The 24,864-nt window shown below is 35.7% G+C and overlaps 1 protein-coding gene across 1 annotated transcript in view; it reads left to right on the forward strand.

Moving 5' to 3' along the window:
• USP14 (ubiquitin specific peptidase 14) overlaps positions 1 to 24,864 on the forward strand; it is a 33,688-nt gene that overhangs the window by 2,984 nt on the left and 5,840 nt on the right. The window contains exons 2-13 of the mRNA XM_055417124.2: positions 1,523 to 1,668; positions 3,355 to 3,387; positions 11,706 to 11,810; positions 12,692 to 12,795; positions 16,772 to 16,830; positions 17,398 to 17,528; positions 18,389 to 18,469; positions 18,849 to 18,934; positions 19,584 to 19,698; positions 22,082 to 22,147; positions 22,292 to 22,384; positions 23,313 to 23,441. Coding sequence (XP_055273099.1) covers positions 1,523 to 1,668; positions 3,355 to 3,387; positions 11,706 to 11,810; positions 12,692 to 12,795; positions 16,772 to 16,830; positions 17,398 to 17,528; positions 18,389 to 18,469; positions 18,849 to 18,934; positions 19,584 to 19,698; positions 22,082 to 22,147; positions 22,292 to 22,384; positions 23,313 to 23,441 — 1,148 coding nt within the window. The remainder of the gene's footprint in view (positions 1 to 1,522; positions 1,669 to 3,354; positions 3,388 to 11,705; positions 11,811 to 12,691; positions 12,796 to 16,771; positions 16,831 to 17,397; positions 17,529 to 18,388; positions 18,470 to 18,848; positions 18,935 to 19,583; positions 19,699 to 22,081; positions 22,148 to 22,291; positions 22,385 to 23,312; positions 23,442 to 24,864) is intronic.

Consider the following 24,864-nt stretch of genomic DNA (forward strand, 5'->3'; position numbering starts at 1 on the left):
AGTTAATATGTTTATTTAAATGGCAGCCCCATGGGGCTTTGGGGATCTTAGTTCCCTGACCAGGGATTGAACCCAGGCCCTGGGCAGTGAAAGCGTGGAGTCCTAACCACTGGAACACCAGGGAATTCCCTAGTTTATTCTTACGTATTTCAAAAGTAGCTATTTTATGAGATTGAATTATTATGGTAAAGTATATGTAATGTGTTCTAAAGTATATGTAATAGTTCTAACCATTTTTAAGTGTACAATTTTTGATCTTGAGTGCATTCACATTGCTGTGCAAACATCACCATCCACCTCCGGAAGATTTTGATGCTCCTAAACAGAAACTCTGTACTCATTTAGCAGAAACTCCCCGTTTGCATTTCTCCCTAGCCTCCACCATTCTACTGGCAACCACCATGCTACTTTTTGTTTCTGTGAACTTGACTACTCTACGTACCCCACATAAGTAGAGTCATATAGTACTTACCCTTTGTTATCTAGCTTATTTCACTTAGCATAATGTCTTCCAAGTTACACGCATGTGGTAGCATGTGTCAGAATGTCATTATTTTCTTAAGGCTGAATAACGTCCATTGTACGTATGTACTACATTTTGTTCATTCATTCATCTGTTGATGGATGTTTGGTTTGTTCCTGTTTGTAGGCTATTGTTAAATGATGCTGCTGTGAACATGGGCATGTAAATATCAGTTTGATTCCCTACTTGCCATACTTTTGAGTATATACCTAGAAAGGGAATTGCTGGATTGTTCAGTCGTGATTCTGTGCTTAACTTTTTGAGGAACTGCCATACTTCCATGGTGGTGGCACCTTTTTAAATTTCCATAGAGATGCACAAGGGTTCCAGTTCGCCTACATTCCTGCCAACACTTGTTATTTTCTCTCTCTGTGTGTTTGTCATGTTGTTTTTGTAATAGCCACCTGAATGGCTGTGAAGTAGGATTTCTGTATTTTTTAATGATTCAGGTATATTTTTTGACTTTTCTCTATTTTTGTTTGTTTTTTAATTTGGCCACACCATGTGGCACGTAGGATCTTAGTTCCCCAACCAGGGATCAAATGCAGGCTCTTGCAGTGAAAGCAGAGTCCTAACCATTTTCTTAATACTTGACCACCTCTTGCTCAGGAAGCAGACCTTACCTGATTTTAATGATTGTTCAAATAAACACATTTTGAAGCCTGCGAACCTTATTCTATTCTGGGAGGTGTTTCAGTGTTGTCATTTTTTGCAGATATTATTGGAGGAGGATTCAGAAACCTTGAATATTTACTGACTAGTTTTGTGACGTTAATAAATCAGTTTCTTTTAAGTCTCAGTTTCCTTATATATAGATCCAGTTAAATTTTATCCAAGATCTTTTGCATTCACTTCACTTCTGATTTGGTAGGCATTAGAGTAAAAAGGTTAGTGACATAGTTTGGTGTTCAAGAACTAGCCTAATGGTTCTAAGGATCTTCTCAATCTTAAGCCTTGTTATTTTGTAAAAATGAAAACAAAATTATGGTTTGTTTGCAGTTACTGTGAAATGGGGAAAGGAGAAATTTGAAGGTGTAGAATTGAATACTGATGAACCTCCGATGGTGTTCAAGGCTCAGCTTTTTGCACTGACTGGAGTCCAGCCAGCCAGACAGAAAGTTATGGTGAAAGGAGGAACACTGAAGGTAAAATTTCGTCGAAATTTTCATTATGTACTTGTGGAAATAATTAGCACCAGAAAATGCAACATTAGAGATATTTTTATTTGGTGACAGTATATAGTCTATGGGATTAAAACTCTTATTTGTGTGAAGAAACACTGTAGCTGTTTCAAAACACTGCTATTGAGCAGCATTAAGGTTTTTCTTTTAAAAGCATGGTATCAATGATTATAATTTAATTTTTCCTTTAGTTCACTTAACAATGATCACACTGATTTCAGTTAGGAGTCCAGGCTTACCAATATCATTGATGAATGGCCACAGAAAAGATGTAAAGGTTTTAGCTTTATTATTATTTGTAATCCTGGGCAAGTATAGATTTTAAAATACATTATCTTTAAGAATTATATATGAAGTGCTAAGGCGCTCTAGTTATTTTAGAGATAAGGATTGGCTACCCCTGTTAACTGGGCAGTAAAACAGTATAAGAATACTTATTCTTTCATTTTCTTGCATATTCAATTGTATGTATTTTAAAAATGAGGAAAGTAAATTATTTTATGTATTTGATAAACGAGGAAACTGATCATCAGAGAGGTTTAAGTAACATATAAGGGACCAAAAAACCATGGAATTTACAGATAAGCAGATCTCAGTTCACTTCCCAACTTTGTGTGACCTTGGAGAAGTACATTATCTCAGTGGGCATATATAGTTATCATTTCTTTTGATTAGCAGTAATAGTCCTTAAATTGAGAAGGGATTTAGGAACTTTCTTTCCCCTTTGAAGCAGGATGTCCAAATCCGTGGGGTCACTAAAGGTCGGACACGACTGAATGCCTTCACTTTCACTTTTCACTTTCACACATTGGAGAAGAAAATGGCAACCTACTCCAGTGTTCTTGCCTGGAGAATCCCAGGGATGGGGAAGCCTGGTGGGCTTCCGTCTATGGGGTCACACAGATTCGGACACGACTGAAGTGACTTAGCAGCAGCAGCACCACCCAAGGGAAACATATGGAGTGCCTGGGACCTTCTGTGGAAAGGAAGGAGTGATATGGAACTGACTTCCTATGAAAGGAAGGGCTTAGCTGCCAAAATATCTGTGCCAATCAGGGCATTTCAGAAAACACGGTTTAAATGAACATACCGAAGTTAAAAAGTATTCGTTAATTGATGCCTAAGTGTGAAATTTAGGTCCTGAGAAGTATTTGTAGACGCAGCAAATATTAGTAATGGTTAGTTTGCCTTGGGTGGTCTTACTTATTCTCCTGGTATAATTTGTAGTAGCACTTTCATTCTCAGAGTCTCTTGATTTGGGTGATTAGTTGTATAGTCACCCTAATTGTGTAGACCTATTTCACTCCCTCCGTGGTCCTTTGCTCATAACACATAAATTGTTTTAGCTCTGCTGGCTCCAGACATGCAGACAGTCACCGTCTGTCGTGTGTCATCAGCCAGGTGTTTCGGCACTTTTGGTGCTGCCAAGTCTACTGTCTTTTAGATGGCATCTTATGTAGTTTAAACAGTTACTAGACTTACTAGTTTTAAGGCTGCATTAGTTTTTTTGTTTTTTAAAAAATATTTTTGATTACAGTAATTTTAAAATCTGCATGCAGAAAATTTTTATTTTGAAGTAGAAATCTAAAATTACTTGATTTTTAGATTATGTTTGGATGGTTAAATGTTTATTATTTGTCTTTAAAACAGGACGATGATTGGGGGAACATCAAAATGAAAAATGTGAGTATTATCTTAAGAATACTAATTGTAATGCAATTCCCTAATTATTACACAAAATGTATTTTTAATGCTTTTTTTTTTCTATCTGTATATCCAGTTGTTCCAGCATCACATGTTGAAAATATTTTCCTTTTCTCATTGATTTGCCTCGAAGTCTTTCTTGAAAATCAATTGTTGGCCTATTTTTGAACTCTTGTTTCACTGATATATTTGATTAATCTTGTACCACATGGTCTTGCTTGCTGAAGCTTTATAATAAGTTTTGAAATAAGGTAGTGTAAGATCTCCAACTTTTTTTTATTTCCTCAGGATTATTTTAGCTCCTTTCTTTTTCTTTACAAATGGACTCCTAGAATTTTGTTTTAGATTGCATTGAATCTGCAGTTCAGTTTGGGGAGAATGAACATCATAAAGGTATCGAGTACCAAAATCCTTAAATAAGGTGTACTTGTCCATTTCTCTTAGCTCAGATAACTTTTCAGTATGGAAATCTTGCATGGTTTTTGTTTGTTAGACTCTGGAACTTATTTCTTGGCTATTAACAGTACTTTAAAAATCTTTGTTTCCAGTGATTGTGGCTAGTTTATAAAAATACAGTTTATATTTATCCTGTGACCTTGCCAAATTCACTTATTAGTTCCCAGTAGTTCTTTCGTAGATTCCGTTGGGTTTTCTGTGAACATAAGCATGACTATGTGCAAATTGAGGCAGTTTTACTTTTCCCTTTGCAATCTTTATGACTTGTTTCTTTTTTTTTGGTCTTATTTCATTGCTGGCACTTCTAATACAGTGTTGAATAGAAAGTGGTGGAAGTGGATATCTTTGTCACTAGTTCACTGAGACTGTTTAAGTTATGAATGGCTGTTGAATTTTAAGTGCTTTTTCTGCTTATTGAAAGGATCATATTTTTCTCTCTTATTCTGATAATCTGGCTAGTCTCTTTGGTTTTTCACTATTAAACCTTGCATTTTTGACATGCTTTTCTCAGATTTCTTAATCTTTGTGACCTCTTTACACCCTCAAATTATGTTTAAACCCCAAAGAATTTCATATATATGGGTTATATCAATCTTTATTGCATTAGAAATTAGACTGAGGGAGTTTGGGGGAGGAATGGATACATGTACATGTATAGCTGAGTCCCTTCACTGTTCACCTGAAACTGTCATGACGTTGTTAATCAGTTGGCTATACCCCAATACAAAATAAAAAGTAAAAAAAAATTAATTCTGAGAAATTAAACATATTATTCATTTAAAAGTAGCAGTAACAAGCCTGTTAACCTGTTAATTTCATTTTTAGAAAATATTTTTCAGAACAGCAAAGAAAAGTGAAAGAATGGTCTTGTTCTACATTTTTTCAAGTCTCTTGACAGTCTAGCTTAATAGACGATAAATGAATTTTTAGTTTTGTTTCTGCATTCTCAGTTTGTTGTGATATATGGCTTTGGCTGAAGTATATGTAAGAAATCTGGTCTCATAATAGTTAAATATTTGGAAAATGGAGATGTCGTTTCAGTTAAAATCATGAACATTCTTCTTTGATAGTACACCAAAACTCAACCCGTGGTAGTTGGTTTATTGGTTTGTTTGATGCTTTTGAACTGTGGTGTTGGAGAAGACTTTTGAGAGTCCCTTGGACTGCAAGGAGATGACTCATTGGAAAAGACTCTGATGCTGGGAAAGATTGAAGGTGGGAGGAGAAGGGTACAACAGAGGATGAGTTGGTTGGATGGCATCAGTGACTCAATGGACGTGAGTTTGGGTGAACTCCGGGGGTTGGTAACGGACAGGGATGCCTGGCGTGCTGCAGTCCATGGGGCTGCAAAGAGTGGGACCCAGCTGAGTGACTGAACTGAAGTTGATGTTGTAGAAACCACATCAGTGATCTTTTGTATGTTAAAAATCTGTTTTGCACTGAAGAATGGATCTTACACTTGTGAATGACTTTGAAACGTCATATATTGGTCATTAGGAAAAATTGTTTTTCTGAGTTATTTAGGTCTTACTTTCATGTAAGTACTTTCATGAAATACTCATGCATTTCATTATATAATTCTTCAAAATTGCATTCGTTAATATCACTACCATCCTCAGTGGAAAAGTCTTTAATTCTAGAAAATTGTCAGGTGCATAGTGACAGAAAATTCTTTTCACTTGAAAGCTCTAATTTTGTCATTGGCAGCTATAAATATTGTCAGTACTTTGCCCTGAAACTACTAGCTCAATTTCTTCATTTTTGAGAAAATGTTACTAAATACTCAAGTCTAAAAACCCATAATTTGTCAGTTGTTTTAAGTAAAAATTGCATTTTGTTAAAAAAGGCAAGTAGTCAGGTTTCCAACACAAATGTTCTTGCAAGCTTATTGTGAAGACAGCTATCAAGTAATTTTGGTATGCAGAAGTGTTTTTTTTTTTAACTTGTTACTTTGTAATTTTTATTATACCTTCATGTGTGAATAGCTTTCTGCATTATCGGCATCCCCTACAGAGTAGCACATTGGTTAAATTGATGAACCTACATTGACACATCATTATCACCGAATGTCCATGGTTTGTTAGGGTTCACTCCTGGGTTGTGTGTTCTGTGGGTTTGGGCAAATGTATAGTGATGTGTATTCACCATTTATAGTATGATACAAAATTGTTGCACCATCCTAAAAATTCTCTATGCTGTACAAGTTTATTTCTACCCTTGACAACTACTGATATTTTTATTGTCTCTGTAGTTACGCCTTTTTCAGAATGTCGTATAGTTGGAATTATACAGTCTGTAGCCTTTTCAGATTGACATCTTTAGTAATATGCATTTAAGTTTCCAAGTTTTTTTATGGCTTGATAACTCAGTTCTTTGTTCAGTTCAGTCTCTCAGTTGTGTCCGACTCTTTGTAACCCCATGGACGGCAGCACTCCAGGCCTCCCTGACCATCACCAACTCCTGGAGCTTACTCAGACTCATGTCCATTGAGTAGGTGATGCCATCCAACCATCTCTTCCTCTGTCGCCCCCTTCTCCCCCTGCCTTCAGTCTTTCCCAGCATCAGGATCTTTTCAAATGAGTCAGTCCTTCTCATCAAGTGGCCAAAGTATTGGAGTTTCAGCTTCAGCATCAGTCCTTCCAGTGAATATTCAGGACTGATTTCCTTTAGAATTACTTGGTTGGATATCCTTGCAGTCCAAGGGACTCTCAAGAGTCTTCTCCAACACCACAGTTCAAAAGCATCAATTCTTTGGCACTCAGCTTTCTTTACAGTCCAACTCTCGCATCCATACATGACTACTGGAAAAACTATAGGTTTGATTAGACGGACGTTAGTTGGCGAAGTAATGTCTCTGCTTTTTATTTTAATATGCTGTCTAGGTTGGTCATAGCTTTTCTTCCAAGGAGCAAGTGTCTTTTAATTTCATGGCTGCAGTCACCATCAGCAGTGATTTTGGAGTCCACGAAAATTGCCATGAAGTGATGGGACCGGATGCTATGATCTTCTTTTTTGAATGTTGAGTTTTAAGCTAGCTTTTTCACTCTCTTTCACTTTCATCAAGAGGCCCTTTAGTTCCTCTTCACTTTCTGCCATAAGGGTAGTGTCATCTGTGTATCTGAGGTTATTGATATTTCTCCCGGCAATCTTGATTCCAGCTTGTGCTTCATCTAGCCCGGCATTTCGCATGATGTACTCTGCATATAAGCAGGGTGACAGTATACAGCCTTGATATACTCCTTTCACAACTACCAGTTTGTTGTTCCATGTCCAGTTCTAACTGTTGCTTCTTGACCTGCATACAGATTTCTCAGGAGCCTTGTCAGGTGGTCTGGTATTCCCATCTCTTGAAGAATTTTCCACAGTTTGTTGTGATCTACACAGTCAAGGGTTTAGCGTAATCAATAAAGCAGAAAAAGATGTTTTTCTGGAATTCTCTTGCTTTTTCTGTGGTCCAGCAAATGTTGGCAGTTTGATCTCTGGTTCCTCTGCCTTTTCTAAATCCAGCTTGAACATCTGGAAGTTCACGGTTCACGAACTATCACCACATTTAAAAAAGGGAAATAGCATCTTGGTATTATTGAAATAGTTTTGACTTCACTGGCTCCGTGAAAGTATCTGAGAGACCCCTGGAGGTTCACAGACAACACTTTGAGAACTGGATACTGGGACAGACACACTTGAATCATGATGTATTTATTTATCTCTTATTTATTTCTGGATTTAGTTTTCTCATATTTCAAAAGATATTTTTATGTTGATGAGGTATATTAGTGGTTTTGTTTTGCATTATCTTCACTTTGTCGTCAGAGTTATGTGGGACACTCATTTAAAAGAGTTGGGGATGTAGTTCCTATCCGTTCTCTAAATGAGTTGGTGTGAGATTGGTATTATTTTTGTATATATTTGAAATAAGTTACCAATAAGTTACATCTGGATTTGGGTTTTCTTCATGGGAATTTGATATTGTTTCTCTAGTAGACACCAGGCTATTTTGATTTTTTTTTTAATGTTTTTGCGAGTTTTCTTTCGAGGAATTTGCTTATTTTAAATATATTGGATTTATTGACATAAAGTTGTTCCTAGTGTCTGAAGTAATTGTTATCCTATTATATCATCATTGTTTATCGATAGTCCTTCTTATTCCTGATATTAATAAAAATATTTTGATCAGTGGTGGTAAGGATTTATCATAAGTCTGTTTGGTTTTTGACTTTGCTGATTTTACATATTAACTCATTTTCTATTTTGTTGATATTTACTCTTAATTTTTTCTCTTTGGAATTTAAGTTACTTCATTTTCTTGCTCTTTAAGGTGTATGCCTAGATTATTGATTTTTTTTTTTAAATGTATTCTTATAGACATTTAAAACTATTATTACAAATTTTTCTTTAAGCACTTGTAGCTGAATCTAGCGGTTGTGTTTTTATTATTCTGTGTTTTTATTATACAGTTAGTGGTTACAATATGCTGTTTTTATTATACAGTTAAAATACTTTCTAATATACCTTGTGATTTCTTTTTTGAGCCATGGATTGTTTAGAACTGTATTTTATTTCCAATTATATGGGGCTTTTTCTAATATGTTTGTGTTACTTATTTCTGATTTGATTTTCTCATGCTCACATAACATATCCAGTATTATTTCCATCCTTTGAAATTTATTGATAACTTGTTTTACTCCATTCATGTGAATGTTTTCTGTGCTTTTGAAAAAATAAGGTATGCTGCTATTGTTGGGTAAAATGTTCTGTAAATGCCAGTTAGGTCAAGTTGGTGTATAGTCTTCATGTTCTTTCTGTCCTAACTGATGTTTTATCTGTGTCTTTTATTAAATGTGTCATAATCTCCAGCTCTTGTGGATTTGATTATATCTCCTTTCAGTTGTATCAGTTTAGTTTTGTCTGTTTTTAGGTACATACATGTATAGGATTGTTCATAGCTTTATGAGTTGACCTTTCATCAAAGTGAACTGTTCCTCTTTATCCCTGGTAATATTCTTTGCTCTTGAATTTTACCCATTGTAGATTTTTGGTCCCTTGTTTTGCAGATTATTTATAGGTTTTTTATAGATATTTATCGGTTAAGGAAAGTTCTTTTTCTAGTTTGTAGAAAGTTATCATGAATGTGAATTGAGTTTGTCATATACTATTTACATATATTTTGAAATGTTATTTTTTTAATCCTTTAATTTCTTAATGCAGTGAGCTATACTTCCTTTTTTGAATAGTTAACCAATCTTAATGTATTTTCTTTTAAATATAATTCAGATTCTACTGGTAGTATTTTGTTAAAATTATTTTTGTGTTTCTTTGTGTGAAAAATATGGTTTGTAGTTTTCTTGGACTGTCTTTGAGTCTTGCTGTCAGCGTAATGTTTGCCTTATAAAATGAGTCAGAAACAGTCCGGTCTCCCCTCTTTTCTGAAAGAGTTCATATTCTGAAACTGTTGCAGAAAATTCTCCAGTGATGTTCTCTAGGCTTGGAGCTTTGTTTGTGGGAAGACATTTAATTAAGAATTGAGTGTCTTTAATAAATGTAGGACTTTTCAGATGTTACATTTTTTTTTACACCAGTTTTGGGTAATTTGTGCTTTTTAGGTAATTGGTTTGTTTAGTTTCAGTTGTTGAATTGATGGCATACTATACTCTTGCTGCTGCTGCTAAGTCACTTCAGTCGTGTCCGACTCTGTGCGACCCCATGGACGGCAGCCCACTAGGCTCCGCCATCCCTGGGATTCTCCAGGCAAGAACACTGGAGTGGGTTGCCATTTCCTGAACATTTAATTCTAGATTCTGTAGTGCTGTCATTTCAACATCCCCTCCTACCCTGCTGTGTAGTGGCAAATTGTGATTTCTTGCTCATGGTCTCTGTCACCTAGGGAGAAGTTGTTTAGTTTCATTGATTTCCCCTACTTCACATAGAGTCAACTTTTGCTTGTTCATTTATTATTTTATTGATTTTTCCCTCTTTGCTTTATTTCATTCTTTCACTTTGATTTTAATATATACTTGTGCTAGCTTCTTAAGGTAGAAGCTTCGATTTATTAATTTTAGGCCTTTTTTGTTTTCTACTTTGCCCATTTTTCTATTGTATCCATATACACTTGATTTTTAAGTTTGTCATAATTGTGATTGTCATAATGGTGAAGTTTTAAGATTTTTACAGTTAGTGTCATTAGTCCTTTCATCTTTTATGTCAGTTCTAGAAAAATCCTCCAAAATGGCAAGATTTTAAAAAAATTACTTGGATGTTTTATAATTGTTTTATTTACATTTAAATCCTCAATTTGTAATTCATTTTGGGCATGGCATGTCATAAGGTGAAGAACTAGAATATTTTTCTAAATTATTGTCTTCAACATTCTTCATATGTAATTTGTGAATAATTTTAAAGATATTGTTTTTGTCTTCTTTTTCAGACATTTCTTAGCTGTTTTCATGGGCATGAGTTTATTGCATGAATGAATCATTTTGTAAAGTCTCAGAAAGGGATTTAATCAAATTTATATGATAATTTGGAACCACATCTTTATAGTAATTTTTCCAGTCCAGAAATTTGTTGTGTCCTTCAGCTTATTTAGATGTTTTTAATATCCTTATGTAAAACTTTATAGTTTTCTTATTAAAATATTATATATTTCTTATTATGTTTACTCTTAGATAATTTAGTATTCATTCTTTTCAATTGTATTTTCTAGCTGACTGTTGCTAGTATATTCTTCAACTATTTGGTTTTCCTGAGACAGGTGTCTTTGGAAAAAAATTCTTTAGTGATTGCTTAGTACTCCTTTGCTATTATGTTACAGAAAGTATAAGTAAAAATAATAGGTGATAGAATGATTGTCATAGGTACTCACAAGGCTTGAGTTTGTTGACCTTATTTCCTAATTTAATCCTCATCTAGATATTTTTATCTTATTGGCCTTTCTTAAAAAATACATTTTTCTGACTTTTCTCCCCTCTTTTTAAACCTCCCTACCCTGTTTGTCTCAAGTGTTCACGTCTTCCAGTTTAAGATATTGAGTATGATGTTCACATTTCAAGATGGTGAGTTTTAGGGTGGTAGTCTTCTCTGTTCTGTCGTGTGGATGTTACATCTGTATTGAATCAGTATTCCCTTAGGTTAATAACGTGTACAATTATAAAATTGGACATTTTGAACTAATTTATGTATTTGGCTTGAAAATTTCCAACAATGGAGATTTTTCTGTTCAGTTGTAAATAATGGTTACAGTTACAGAATAGACTTTTGTAGAAATATTATCACTGCTTAGTGTGTTATGGAGAGAAATGATGCCACTAAATATGAATGATTGTTTGAAGAAGTCTCTCTTTTCCAATACTGAAAACATTTTCAACTTTGTGACAGTGTTTTTGTCCTTAGCTTTATTGAGGTATAAATAAAATATAGTATTTAGAGAGTATAGTATAGTATATAGAGAGTAAAATTCACCTACTTTAGAGTTTCATGGATTTGGTTAACTTTATGCAGTCATGTCAACACTCCCACAGTCAAGATACAGACATTCCAGCATTCTGCAGGTGACCTTTAGTCTGAAGCGGCACACTAGCATTTCATGATTTTTAGTGTATTTGCAGAGTTGTGTAACCTTTACCACAGAATGATTTTGGAATATTTTCATCACCCCAGAAAGAAATGCGTTCTGATTTCCAGACACTTTCTTTTCCCATCTTCAGCCCTTGCAACCACTAATCTGTCTAGATTTACCTTTTCTGGCACACAGAAGCACGCGATACGTGTTTTTCTGTGTCTGACTTATTTCCTTGAACATAAACATGGTCAGCTTTTGAGTTTTCATGAAATTTTTTTTTTAACAGGGAATGACTGTACTAATGATGGGGTCGGCAGATGCTCTTCCTGAGGAACCCTCAGCTAAAACTGTCTTTGTAGAAGACATGACAGAAGAACAGTTAGCATCTGCTGTAAGACATACCACGTTTTCTATATTTGATAATTACTTTTTAAGAAGTACAGTTAGTAAGATGACTTTCAAAAAGTAATGTCTGCTCATTTTGAAGATTTAATTGACATCAGGATGCATGTTATCAGGAGTAAACCAGAGTTTTGTTTTTGAAATTGGCTCATGGGATCCTTTTCTAATTGAACAATTCATTACAAAGTCATTAATATCTGTAATAAAGGCATCTGGCAGACAGTGCTGTTAAAGTGTTTATTGTTATTTTCTGGCAAAACAAGCTTAAAGAAGTTACATAGTTTAAATGCTGGGATATTTAAATTCTCAAAACCTTCCATGGTGAAAATACATACAGTTTATCCTTAACAACGCAGTGTTGGTTTAGAAACTGGCCAACACATTCTTGTCAAATATTATTGTTTTTACTACTCAGCATTTATATAGTACCATTTGTTTTTTGGAAGTGTTTCTTTTTTTTAAAATTTATTTATTTTGGCTGTGCCTGGTCTTTGTTGGGGCATGTGGGATCTAGGTCCCTGACCAGGGATTGAACCTGGGTGTCCTGCATTGGGTGTGCTGAGTCTTAGCCACTGGATCACATGGGAAGTCTCCTTGAAGTATTGCAGTATATATTTTGTTACCCTTTTCTAGGGATAAACCTGCAGAGGAGGCAGGACTGATAAAATTCTTTATTTTCAAGAAGGGAATTAAAACACAAATTGATGGTCAGCATGATGCAATAAAATTTTTTTTGTTAGGAAAATAAAACATTGTTGGGGTGGAATATAGATTGGTATGAGTTGGTAAATTATATTTGCTTTAAAGTGTTAAGTGATTTATATATGCCATGTCATTTTATAAAATTGATTTAATCCTTTTCCTTATCAGATGGAATTACCATGTGGATTGACAAACCTTGGTAATACTTGTTACATGAATGCTACAGTTCAGTGTATTCGTTCTGTGCCTGAACTCAAAGATGCTCTTAAAAGGTAAGACAGAAGAGAGATTGGTTTATGTCTTTTTAGGTAAAGAAGGTTCACATTTGGATGAATAGTATTCTTTTGCACTTCTGTATGTATTTATTTAGCAGCTTAATTGTGACATAATTCATTCATCAAAAATTCACCCTGTTCATGTGTTCAATTAGATGGTCTTTATTATGTTCACAAGAGTATGCAGGTATCCCACAATCTAATTTCAGAATATGCCCCCGCCCAGAAAAAACCCTCATACTCGCTTCTTATACCTTTCCCACCTCCAGCTCTAGGCAACCATTAGTATACTTTTTGTCCTACAGATTTGCTGATTCCGGACATTTCATGTTAATGGGGTCATACACTATATGGTCTTTTTGTGACTGGCTTCTTTTACTTAGCATACTGTTTTCTAGGTTTCTCCATATTGTAGCATGTAAGGTCTACCCTGGTGGCTCAGATGGTAAAGAATCCGCCTGCGGTGCTGGAGACCTGGTTTGATCCCTGGGTTGGGAAGATCCCCTGGAGGAGGGCATGGCTACCCACTGCAGTATTCTTGCCTGGAGAATCCCCATGGACAGAGGAGCCTGGCCAGCTATAGTCTGTGGGGTCGCAAAGAGTCAGACACGATTGAGTAACTAAGCACATACAGCATGTATCAGTACTTCACTGCTTTTAATGACTGAATAATATTCCACTGTGTGGGTATACTGTGTTTTGGTTATCCAGTCATCAGTTGATGGACATTTGGATTGTTTCTGCATTTTAGCTAGTGTAAATAATGCTGCAGTAAGCATTCAAGCACAAGTTTTTGTGCAGATGAGTTGTTTTCATTTCTCTTGGTTGTGAGTAGGTTGCTTGTTCACATGGTAACTCTGTTAAAACAACATTTGAGAAACTTCCAAACTGTTTTCCAAAGTACCATTTTACATCCTCTCCAGCAATGTGCGAGAGCTCCCAATTTCTTTGCTTCTGTGCTAGTCTTTTTAAACAATATTCAGGTTCTTTAAGTTTTTAAAAGCTTTAGGCTGTTGTGAATAGTGCTGCTATAAACATTGGGGTGCATTTATCTTTTTGAATAAAGTTTTGTCCGGGTATATGCTTTGGAGTGGGACTGCTGGATCAAATGGTAGCTCTATTTTTAGTTTTCTAAGGAACCTTCATAAAGTTTTCCACAGTGGCTGCACCTACTTACATTCCCATCAATAATGAGGAGGGTTCCCTTTTCTCTACACCATCTCCAGACTTTGTTATATGTAGGCTTTTTAACAATGGCCAGTCTGACTGTTGTAAGGTGGTCTCATTGTAGTTTTGATCTACATCTCTAATAGAAAAGTTGAGCATCTTTTCATGTCGTCTGTATGTCTTTGTAGAAATGTCTGTATAGGTCTTCTGCCCATTTTTGGATTGAGTTGGCTTCTTTTTGCTGTTCAATGAGCTATTTGTATATTTTGGAAATGGATCCCTTGTCGATTGTGTCATTTGTAAATATTTTCTCCCATTCTTTTCATTTTGTTGATGGTTTTCTTGGCTGTGCAAAACCCAAGTTTGTTTTTAATAATTGAATTAGAGTAATTTTGCTTTTTTTGAACTCTGTATGAACAGAAACATACATATGATATATTATATTCATTTGAGTCTGGTTCATTATGTTTGGCTTTTCCATGTTGTATGTGTGTGTTCATTTTTGTTTATACCGTAGACTACACCACTGTATGCATATACTACCAAATAATTATTCTGTTGATGAATGTTTGAGTTGTGGTGATTGGTGGTGAATATTTCACAAATGATAGAAATATAGTCAAGACACCCTCTTTTTGTAGGTGATAAAGTATAATACGCATTAAGTTTATTGCATTCAGAGTGTCTATATCATTTTTTATTTATTGACTTGACAAAGATTGGGAAAAGTACTCTATTGGTTCTTTTGTCTGTAAACACTCTCAGCATTCCTCTCAGTACTCATGTCCATTGTTCTCTTTAATGGTTTTTCTTTGTAAAGTTCATTGTGAATGTTGTTTGGCTGATTGGATAGTCTTACCTTAATTAGGAATTATATGTTTTCTTGGCATAATAGTGAGTTTTGGGGAGATGGTATTAAATTACCTATGATATTCCTATTTTCAGTTATTAAAAAAAGATTGATAATTCATTAATGCATCTTTTGTCATAAATGTCAAATAGTTACATCCTGTGTATGGCTGTGTGTATGCTCATGTATGCGTGCTCAATTGTGTTTGACTTTTTGCGACCTTATGGACTGTAGCCCACCAGGTTCCTCTGTCCATGGTATTTTCCAGGCAAGAATACTGGAGCACATTGACATTTCCTTCTCTGGGAATCTTCCCAACCCAGGGATTGAACCTGTCTCTTAAGTCTACTACATTGGCAGGCAGATCCTTTACCAGATGAGCCACCAGGAAAGCCTCTGTTACCTGGTAGCTAGATGTAAATTCATAACAGCAGCCCATTATGTAATGACATGGTTCAGTGATGTTATGGGATGCACATGCTTTATGAGTACTTCATTTTAACTTCAGAAGTTCCCTTTAAAAGTGCTAAAGTGTCTGACAGGGAAGCTGTTACCATTTTTAGTTTTTTAATGAACATATATAATTTAGGGGTCTTTGCTGGTGGCTCAGCAGTAAAAGAATCTGCCTGCTAATGCAGGAGACATGGGTTTGATCCCTGAGTCGGGAAGATCCCCTGGAGAAGGAAATGGCAACCTGCTCCAGTATTCTTGCCTGGAGAATCGAATCCCATGGAAAGAGGAGCCTGGTGGGCTACAGTCCATGGGTTTGCAAAGATTTGGACACAACTGAATAACACTTTCACGGATTATTGTATATTAAAAAATTAAGAATATTTCAGTTGTAGGAGTTTCCAAAAGATCTAAACAAACAAATGAAAAAAACCAAGACTCTTCAATTGAATATAATTTAACATTTTCTGTGACCTCTTTCATTCACTTATATAAGCACAAAGTTTTTGTTTTGTTTTAATTGAAATATAATTTATATCTAGTGAAGTGTATGCATCTTAAGTGTTGGATGTGAGCAATTTTGACAAATTCTCTGTGACTCATTTTACAGTCAAATTAATGGAACATTGTTATCATCTCAGGTTGGTGTTGTATTGTACCTTTTCCTGGTCAGCTGTTCAGCTCTTCCCCACTGCCCAGTGTTTAATGTTATCTGAATGATAATTTCTGATCCTTTGTCATAAAATATTTAAGTAGATAGGGTGGTTTGAATATTTCCTTAGGTGACCAGTCCTTTGTACTGCTGTAAATGAACTGAGATTCACAAAAATGAATTTAGAAATCAGAAACTCCTCGAATAGAGGAGCCTGACAGACTATATAGTCCATGGGGTCACAGAGTTAGCGCCTGTGCACACACACACCTCATTTTATAGGTGAGGAAAGTGACTTGAAATTTATTTTGTGTTTATAAGAAATTAGTGCTGAATGTAGGCTTATTGATTTCCATTTAATGTTTTTGATCTAAAGCTTTTTTCTTCATTTCTGAAATTATATTTTGTTTTCTTTGTAATAATGGACATAAAATATGTACTTTTTTGTTATGTACAGTTTGTAGAAAATATTATAGATAAGTTAAGACAGGGGAAATAATGTAAAGTAGGCTTCTTTTGGAGAAGGAAATGGTAACCCACTCCAGTATGCTTGCCTGGAGAATCCCATGGACGGAGAAGCCTGGTAGGCTGTAGTCCACGGGGTCGCAAAGAGTCGGACACGACTGAGCAACGGAACGGAACGAGGCTTCATTTACCTAAATTCCACTTTTTATTAGCAGTGCTTTTTGCCCATTTAATTCTTAAAGGAACCAAGACAGGAAGAGAAGTAAAAATGGTAGGGACAGCTCAGGTAAACTTATAGTTGAGGGTGTCGGTGTCCTGATGAGTCCTTTGAATTTGTTTCTTCCCGTCTGAGTTTCAGAATCTCTCTAACTCTGTCCTGCTGTTCATAGGTATGCAGGCGCCTTGAGAGCTTCAGGAGAAATGGCGTCAGCACAGTATATTACTGCAGGTCAGTATCTATATATTCTCCCAAAAGCGTTTACTGAATTCTAGCCTTCAAAATCAAAGAAGGCAAGTTAGTTTTAAAAGTGTTCAGGAAGTATGTTTAAGGATTTAAACGTATTCCAGATTGCAGTATTCAGGAGTTCAGTACAAGGCAGCCAAGTATAGGCTTAAAGGGAGGAGCGTTGGGAGTGGTTACCTGATATCCTGATAATGGCTCATTTGTAGCAGTTAAGCCTGTTTGATTCCTGGGCAGAAGTTGTGTGTTCTCTGTACTGAATGAATATACACTGCTTTGATAGGAAGGCAAGGGCTATCAAGGATAGAGAGACTTAGAGCACCACCCAGAAGCTGTTTATAGATAGTTACTGCATTTTGAAGTCTTCTGATGAGTCCTTTAAGATTTAAAAACAAATTTTTTTCTTATTGGGATCCAGCAATTGCAAAAGGAATAGATATACTTAAAAATAACTAATAAGCAGTTCTTTATTAATTGAGAATTAATTTACAGTAGCTCGTATTTATATTAACTGTGTCACTATTTTACTAAGCAGGTATTTGCTTTGTTTTTAAGCCCTTAGAGATTTGTTTGATTCCATGGATAAAACTTCTTCTAGTATTCCACCAATCATTCTGCTGCAATTTTTGCACATGGCTTTTCCACAATTTGCAGAGAAGGGCGAACAAGGACAGTATCTTCAGCAGGTAATCAGGGCAAGGTTCTGTGGTTTTCATTTTGTACGTGGAAAACTTGGGTGTCCTACACTTACTAAGCTCTATTTGGAAATACAAATGCCAGTCCCCTTTAGTTCACGCCACCATTGTCTGTTGCCTGCAGTAGTCTGTTAACTGACCATCTTGCTTCTACCCTCTGTGGTGCTTCTCTGCATAGCCCCCAGAGTCCTTTAAAGCAGGTAAGATTGTGTTGGTTCCCTTGTTGTCTGTCTCGGTCCTAAGCAGTTTACTGCCTGCTTGCCTTCCTGAGCTTGTCATGTACGACTGTTCCCCTTGCAGTTCTCTCCAGATACACTGGCTTCCTTGCTATTTAAAAAAAGAACTCTCCACATATCCTGTTTCTGCAGGGCCTTTGCTGTTTTTCCTTTGACTGTCAGATAGGGATGTGCCTTGCCTCCTCACCTCATTCAGGTCTCATGGCTGAAATGTCAAGGCATCAGAGAGGCTTTCCTTGACAGTCCTGCTGAAATAGCACACTCCTCTTCCCCTTATCACTTCCTGCTCCCATACTGCTTTTTTTTTCTTCATAGCTGTTTATTTATGTTCCCCACTAGAACTTTTTTTCCACTCTGTTGACTGCTATATAGTCCTTGTATCTAGGATGGTGTTTAGCATAATGAGTTCACTAAACATCTCTTGAATGAATAAACAAACTATTCTGGAATGCTTCATTGTTTTGAAGGTCATAAAATATTTAATTTGGCTTAATATTTAAAACAAAACAACTTTCTTCCCCTTCCCTAAGGAAACAGTAATTATTTTGGAAGTATTTTGTAAATCAAACACTGTATCCGCCAGGATTACTTACTGTGTCACTTTTTAAATTACAGGATGCTAATGAGTGTTGGGTACAAATGATGCGAGTATTACAGCAGAAATTGGAAGCTATAGAGGATGATACTGTTAAAGAGGTAATTGAAATATATTTGTGTAGGCTTTGATTTTCCATTCCATCCCACCCTAAAAGTCTTGAAATAAGTTCATCTTAATAGATAGACATGTCCTTGAATACTTGAGATACTGAATCTATAGTTGGAGTTTGACAGCTTGCATTTGACGCTTGAATTCAGTGTATTTACTAAATTTAATCTGTTGCGCTTAGTGAGCATCGGTAAGCTTACTGTAGTTTTTTGGTAATATTTTTTGATCAGTAGAAAGGTTTTGCAGACAGGGATTACGTTTAAAAAAAACTTAAACATGCATTACTACACTTGATTGTGTGGGAGGTGATGTACATTAATATCTGTGTGAAGTAAAATTGGAATTTTTATTTCATCTAAATTTTTGCAGACAGATTCTTCATCTGCATCAGCAGTGACACCTTCTAAAAAGAAAAGTTTAATTGATCAGTTCTTTGGAGTTGAATTTGAGACGACGTATCCTTGTGAGCCAAGATTCATATAGACTGTAATCATAACTTACTGATTATGAATTGGTATAAATAGTATTGACTGGAGTGGTGGATGGGATATGAAGGAAAATTCTTTAGAGCTTTTTTTATGGTTAAAATATATGGAAATTAGGAATTTGAAAAAATACCCATTGGAGTGATCTTGAAGTTTAGTTAAATGGACTCTTTAAGGACATTCATTATTTTTTCCTAAGAATATCTTTAACAGAATGCCTCATTAATTCACCTCATAGAGAATTAATTTTTAATTGTATGAACTGGGATAAATCAGCAAAATTATATGCATGAAATGGAAGCAATTAATAAAACATGAATTTAGGAGAGCAGCATTTTCCAGATCATGGGTAGATTTCTCTTTGAGTTATTAAGACCATTTTAAGACTATATAAATACCAAGTTATTTGCTGAGAGTTTATCCTTTTTCACACATTCATTAATCCATATTGTTGGTAAGTGAATGAGCATTGAAATGAATCTCTGCTGGGAGACTGAAATGTTTTAAATACCAGTGAATGATGTTATTAATTTTAAAAGCATTGGGATAACTTATTTTGTTAGAGATTATATAGCAAATTGAATGGCTGTTGGCATATTCCTTAACTTACTTTGCACAGCATGAAATGTACAGAATCTGAAGAAGAAGAAGTCACTAAAGGAAAGGAAAGTCAGCTTCAACTTAGCTGTTTCATCAATCAAGAAGTCAAGTATCTTTTTACAGGACTTAAGTTGGTAAGGACAATTACAGTTTATCCACATGGTTTGTGGATTCTTTTATTTGCAAATATACCTACTTGCTAACTTTTATTTGTAACCCCAACATCAATACTCATGGATCTTTCATGGTCACCTGTAGACATGTGCAAGGTGGCAAAAATTCTGAGATGTGTGACTCACACTGTCTCGTCCTCTGCCTTCCTGTGTCAGTGGAAACTAGTATGCTTCTTGCAATAATTTCAGTGCCATGTTTCTTGAATTTTTGTGCTTTTTGTAGGTGATCTTGCTGTGGATAGTAGCCTTCTGGCATGCTGCTGAAGTGCTATCTGGTGTTCCAAGCGCAGGAAGGTGGTGATGTGCCTTAAGGAGAGGATAACGTTGGTTAGATCAGCTTCATTCAGGGTTGAGTGACAGTGCACTTGGCTATAAGTTCAGTGTTATTGCGTCAACAGTGTGTGTTAAGGTGTCATTACACAGCAGAAAGACTCATAAAACAAGGTTGTATATTGATGGGTTGACAAAAATGTTATGACCAGAGGTTCGAAGGAGGCCTCTGGGGGCACTGTAATGAGGATATATTAATACTGGCGAGATAAGACACTGGGATTGGCCCGTGCAGATGAGGGCCTGTAGACATTCTGCCACTGCACTAGGATTGCATTTGAGGCCCTAGAATTTAAGTGACTTTATTGGTTTGTGGCAAAGCCAGATCTAAAACTTGCTTCTCTCACTATTCAGTTAGTTCTGTCTCCCCACTGCCATACAAAAGAACCCACTCTAGTGGGCACACTGATAAAATAGAACAATTTTGCTTGCCTGTTGTTTATTTGATAGTTTGGGGGAATATGTACATCTCTCTTAGTTTTTTTTTTTACACTTTGGCTGCACTGTGCAGCTTATGGGATCTTAGTTCTCCTACTAGGAATTGAACCCATGCCCCCTTGACAATGAAAGCTCAGAGTCCTAACCACTGGACCACCAGGGAATTGCTCAGTATTCCTAAGTATGTACATCTTTTGAAGGATAGGCAGTGAATTGCGGCAAGTGTCATGGCATCAAAATGTTAATTGGAGAGTGTGGGATAGAATGTTAGACAAGGACTTTCCAGGATATTTTCTTAACAATTTTATAAAATTCAATGAAAGCTAAATATACCTGGAACATCTTGATGATGGTGGGTTGATGATTGTAATATATAGTTAACCTGATCAGTAAGGTCTGATCAGGTACCTGGGGATGCAGAGAGTTGGACATAACTGAGCACATGTTAAAAATTTTACAAAGTACCAGATATGCTTTCATGTTTTCATGAGATGTTAACATTAATTGTCTTGGTATTTTTAGATGCTTTGTCATCATTGGTTTTATCCTTGAGTAATTTTGCTCCACATTTCTTTACCTTTTCATTGCTGAGTAAACTTGGTTAAATGTTAAAAACCTACTCCATAGTGATTCCTTTTGTATTGTGGTTAGTAATTTTTAAAAATCAAACCTGAAACAGTTTTTCTGCAAGTATAAGATGATTATTGCTTCTGTTGATGCTTAGTCAGTCAGCTGTGTCTGACTCTTTGCAACCATTTGGACTGTCGCCTGTGAGGCTTCTCTGTCCATGGGATTTTCCAGGCAAGCATATGGCAGCGGGTTGCCAGTTCCTATTCCAGGGGATCTTCATGACCCAGGGATCAAATGTGAGTCTCTGGCGTCTCTGCATTGGCAGGTGGATTCTTTACCACTGCTGCCACCTTGGAAGCCCCCAACATGCTTACTGAACATAGACTATGTAGCAAATAGTTCTCCAAGTTTTCTTCATGGATTAACTCATGTAATTCTGACACCAGTGCTGCGACGAAGTGCTGTCACTACCATTACAGATGATGCCCAGAAGGAGAACTGTGTTGCTCAGCATCACACAAGCTTTAAGGATGGAAAGGCAGACACTGGTTAGAAGATGCGTGGCTGAAGGCTTTCCCACATCTATTAGATTAACAGGTTTTCTGTGTTGTGACTTTTCTCAAATTTAACAATAATTGATTGGTTCTGGAAGGGTTAGCTACATAAAACGTAGAGGAATACCATGAAAGGTTTTCTTTTGTTGTATAAAACACAGTATAAACTCTCAGATTCTGAGCATTTGGATCATAAATTAAAAGACTCAAATATGATTTACATTCTTAAGAGTTCATGCAAGTAAAGACATTATTTTTATGCCTTTTAAGAACTAAACCATATCTAAAAGCTTTCTCAGTTTGTCTTCATTCAGAGTATTTCTCAGGGATATAAATCTGTTGACATACTATATGTTATCTGTTAAATAGTCCTAATTTTTAAAGTAATTAAAGATAGAATTCTATATTGCAGAAGACATTTTTTTAATGTTTGGTCTTCTGTTCTTTTTTAGCGACTTCAGGAAGAAATCACCAAACAGTCTCCAACATTGCAAAGAAATGCTTTGTACATCAAATCTGTAAGTTTTGGAATCCAGTTCCATTTAATCGAAAGGTTGCTGGTTAATTAATGTTACCCAGACTTTGTTTTTACCAAACTGAGGAATTAGAAACTTGGGTGGCATTTGCGTGTTACAGAATTTCTTTCCATTTTCTCTCCTCAGTCCAAGATCAGCCGATTACCTGCTTACTTAACTATTCAGATGGTTCGGTTTTTTTACAAAGAGAAGGAATCTGTGAATGCTAAAGTTCTTAAGGTTAGTAATGAGTTTACTGTAATAATTACACATTTTTGAAGGTAATTCCTTATTTACAATAGATTTCTTTATTCTTTTAGAGCTCACTTCAGACTACTATAAATAGAGAAGTTATTAATATTAGACAAGTGGTTATTAACCAAGAATATATATAGAATTGTCTGTTTTCCCTTTTAACATACGCATGCCTGCCCCTCAGCCCTATCTGAGCATCTCATTAAGTGGGGCCTCAGGTCTTATATTTTTAAGAGTCGCAGGTAATTCTCACGGATGCCCTCCTTTCCCGGTAGTACCACTAGACCGATCCTCAGTTACAGAGATACGGTCCAGTAGATTTGGGGACGAGAGTGGGCTAAGCGGCAATATAACACACTGTATTCTATGTGATTCCTTTCTTCCAGGTGAAAGGAAAGTGTTAAATTTACTGGTTGCCAAAGATAATCATTTGATGTCAGAGCCAGCCTTATGATTTGTCCGTTTCATTGAACTGTAGCTCTGCAGTGTATCTGTAGAGTCTGATCCTTTGGGAAGGGGTATATAATTCTAACCTCTTGGGCTGAATTTCATTAATACATTTTCAGATATATTTAGCCTTGTACAAGCAGGTTAAATGTAGTTGAAGTAATCTCCTAGTTCAGCATTTCTGAAATACTTCATTTATTGTTTAAAATTTTGGTAGCTCCTCTGTAGTTAGTTTGATGGGTTAAAATGTTTATGGAAAAGTTGAAAAGAATTTTTGTCTTAAAATTAGGGCCAGATTGAAAATAAGCACTATATTTTTGACTGCATGGGTCTCCACGCAGGTTTTTACAGGTCTTATTTTCAGCTTTATTTGAATATGAAAGCAGTAATGTAAAAGTGTGATAAACATTTTAAGTAACTACCTTTTTAATTCTGTTCGCACTTTTTATTTTTGACTTGTATATAGGATGTGAAATTTCCTCTTATGTTGGATGTGTATGAACTATGTACACCAGAACTTCAAGAGAAAATGGTTTCTTTTCGATCAAAATTTAAGGATCTAGAGGATAAAAAAGTAAATCAGCAGCCAAAGACAGTAGGTTCTTATTGTTCATTTTCTAATCTTAATATGTTTAGCTTTACTCTGTGTTCAGTATTCACTTTATATTGTTAATCTGTTAGTAATAATGGGTGAATATATATAGGGCATATATACAAATCCTACATGTATTGGTGAAGCCCTTAAAATTTTAGATATATTTTAGCATAAGGAAAAGGACTCTAGAATGGGTCCTTTATGATAGAATGAACATAATATTTCCTTTTCCCCTAAAATCTGCAGCTTATATTTTTTTAAACTTTATTTCCTCAATCACTTCATGTAACATCTTGCCTTGTAAAATTTAGTGTATTCTATTATTTTCCTTGTAAGACATGACATTATCTCCATTTCGTAAAATGGATTGGTGTTACAGAATATTGCTTTCTTTATGCCCACTGTGACAACTAAAGTTGTATCTTTTAATAAGTGCTAATCGTATGCCTGTAACTGTTAAAATTATAACCTTAGCAACTTTATATTTAATAAATTGTATATTTTAAATTCAGAGAAGGCACAGCTGAATTACATATTTTCTTGAAAAGGAAAAAGATATTTCCTGGTAACTAGGAATATTTCCAGTGTGATATTACATACCAAATTTTAAAATTAAATTCTTCTGCAGATTTTGTGTGTGTATTAAAAGCAATTTTTAAACATTAAACTTTGAGATAATTGTAGAATCACATGCAGTTGTAAGAAGTAATAGAGTTTCTCATTTCTCCTAGTGGTAACAGCTTGCAAAACTATAATATAATGTCACAACTGGAATATTGACATTGATATGGTCTAGATGCAGTACATTTTTCTTATCACAAAGATCTCTCTTGCTGCCCCTCTGTAGCCAAGTCCACTTTCCCGCTACCCCCTTCATTCTTATCAGCAATGTCTTGCCAATCTATTTTCTTTGAATTCTTGCCAGAATTTGGTAGTGTCACTATTACTTTTAGCCATTTGTGTAGGTTTGCAGTGATACTTGGTGTGGCCTGAAGGCTAATGATGTTGAGCACGTCTTCATGTGTTTCTTTGCCATCTATGTGCCCTCTTTGATGAAATAACTCTTCATATTTTTTTTGTGTGTTATTTGCTCAGTTGTGTCCAGCTCTTTGTGATCCTAGGAACTGTAGCCCACCAGGCTCCTCTGTCCATGGAATTCTCCAGGCAAGAATACTGGAGTGGGTTGCCAGTCCCTTATCCAGGGGAATCTTCCTGACCCAGGGGTTGAACCCAGGTCTCCTGAATTGCAGGCAGATTCTTCACAATCTGAGCCACCAGGAAAGCCCCTTGTTTTTCTACCCCTTTGCCATTTGGTCTTTTACTCTTGAATTTTGGGAGTTCTTTATATTCTGATACTAATCCTGTATCAGATACATGGTTTCTAAATATTTTCTCCCAGCCTGTAGCTTTATCTTTTCATCCT

The sequence above is a fragment of the Moschus berezovskii genome, chromosome 28 (genome assembly GCF_049115385.1).
Source record: "Moschus berezovskii isolate FMDL1 chromosome 28, NW_MosBer_1.0, whole genome shotgun sequence".
Taxonomy (NCBI): domain Eukaryota; kingdom Metazoa; phylum Chordata; class Mammalia; order Artiodactyla; family Moschidae; genus Moschus; species Moschus berezovskii.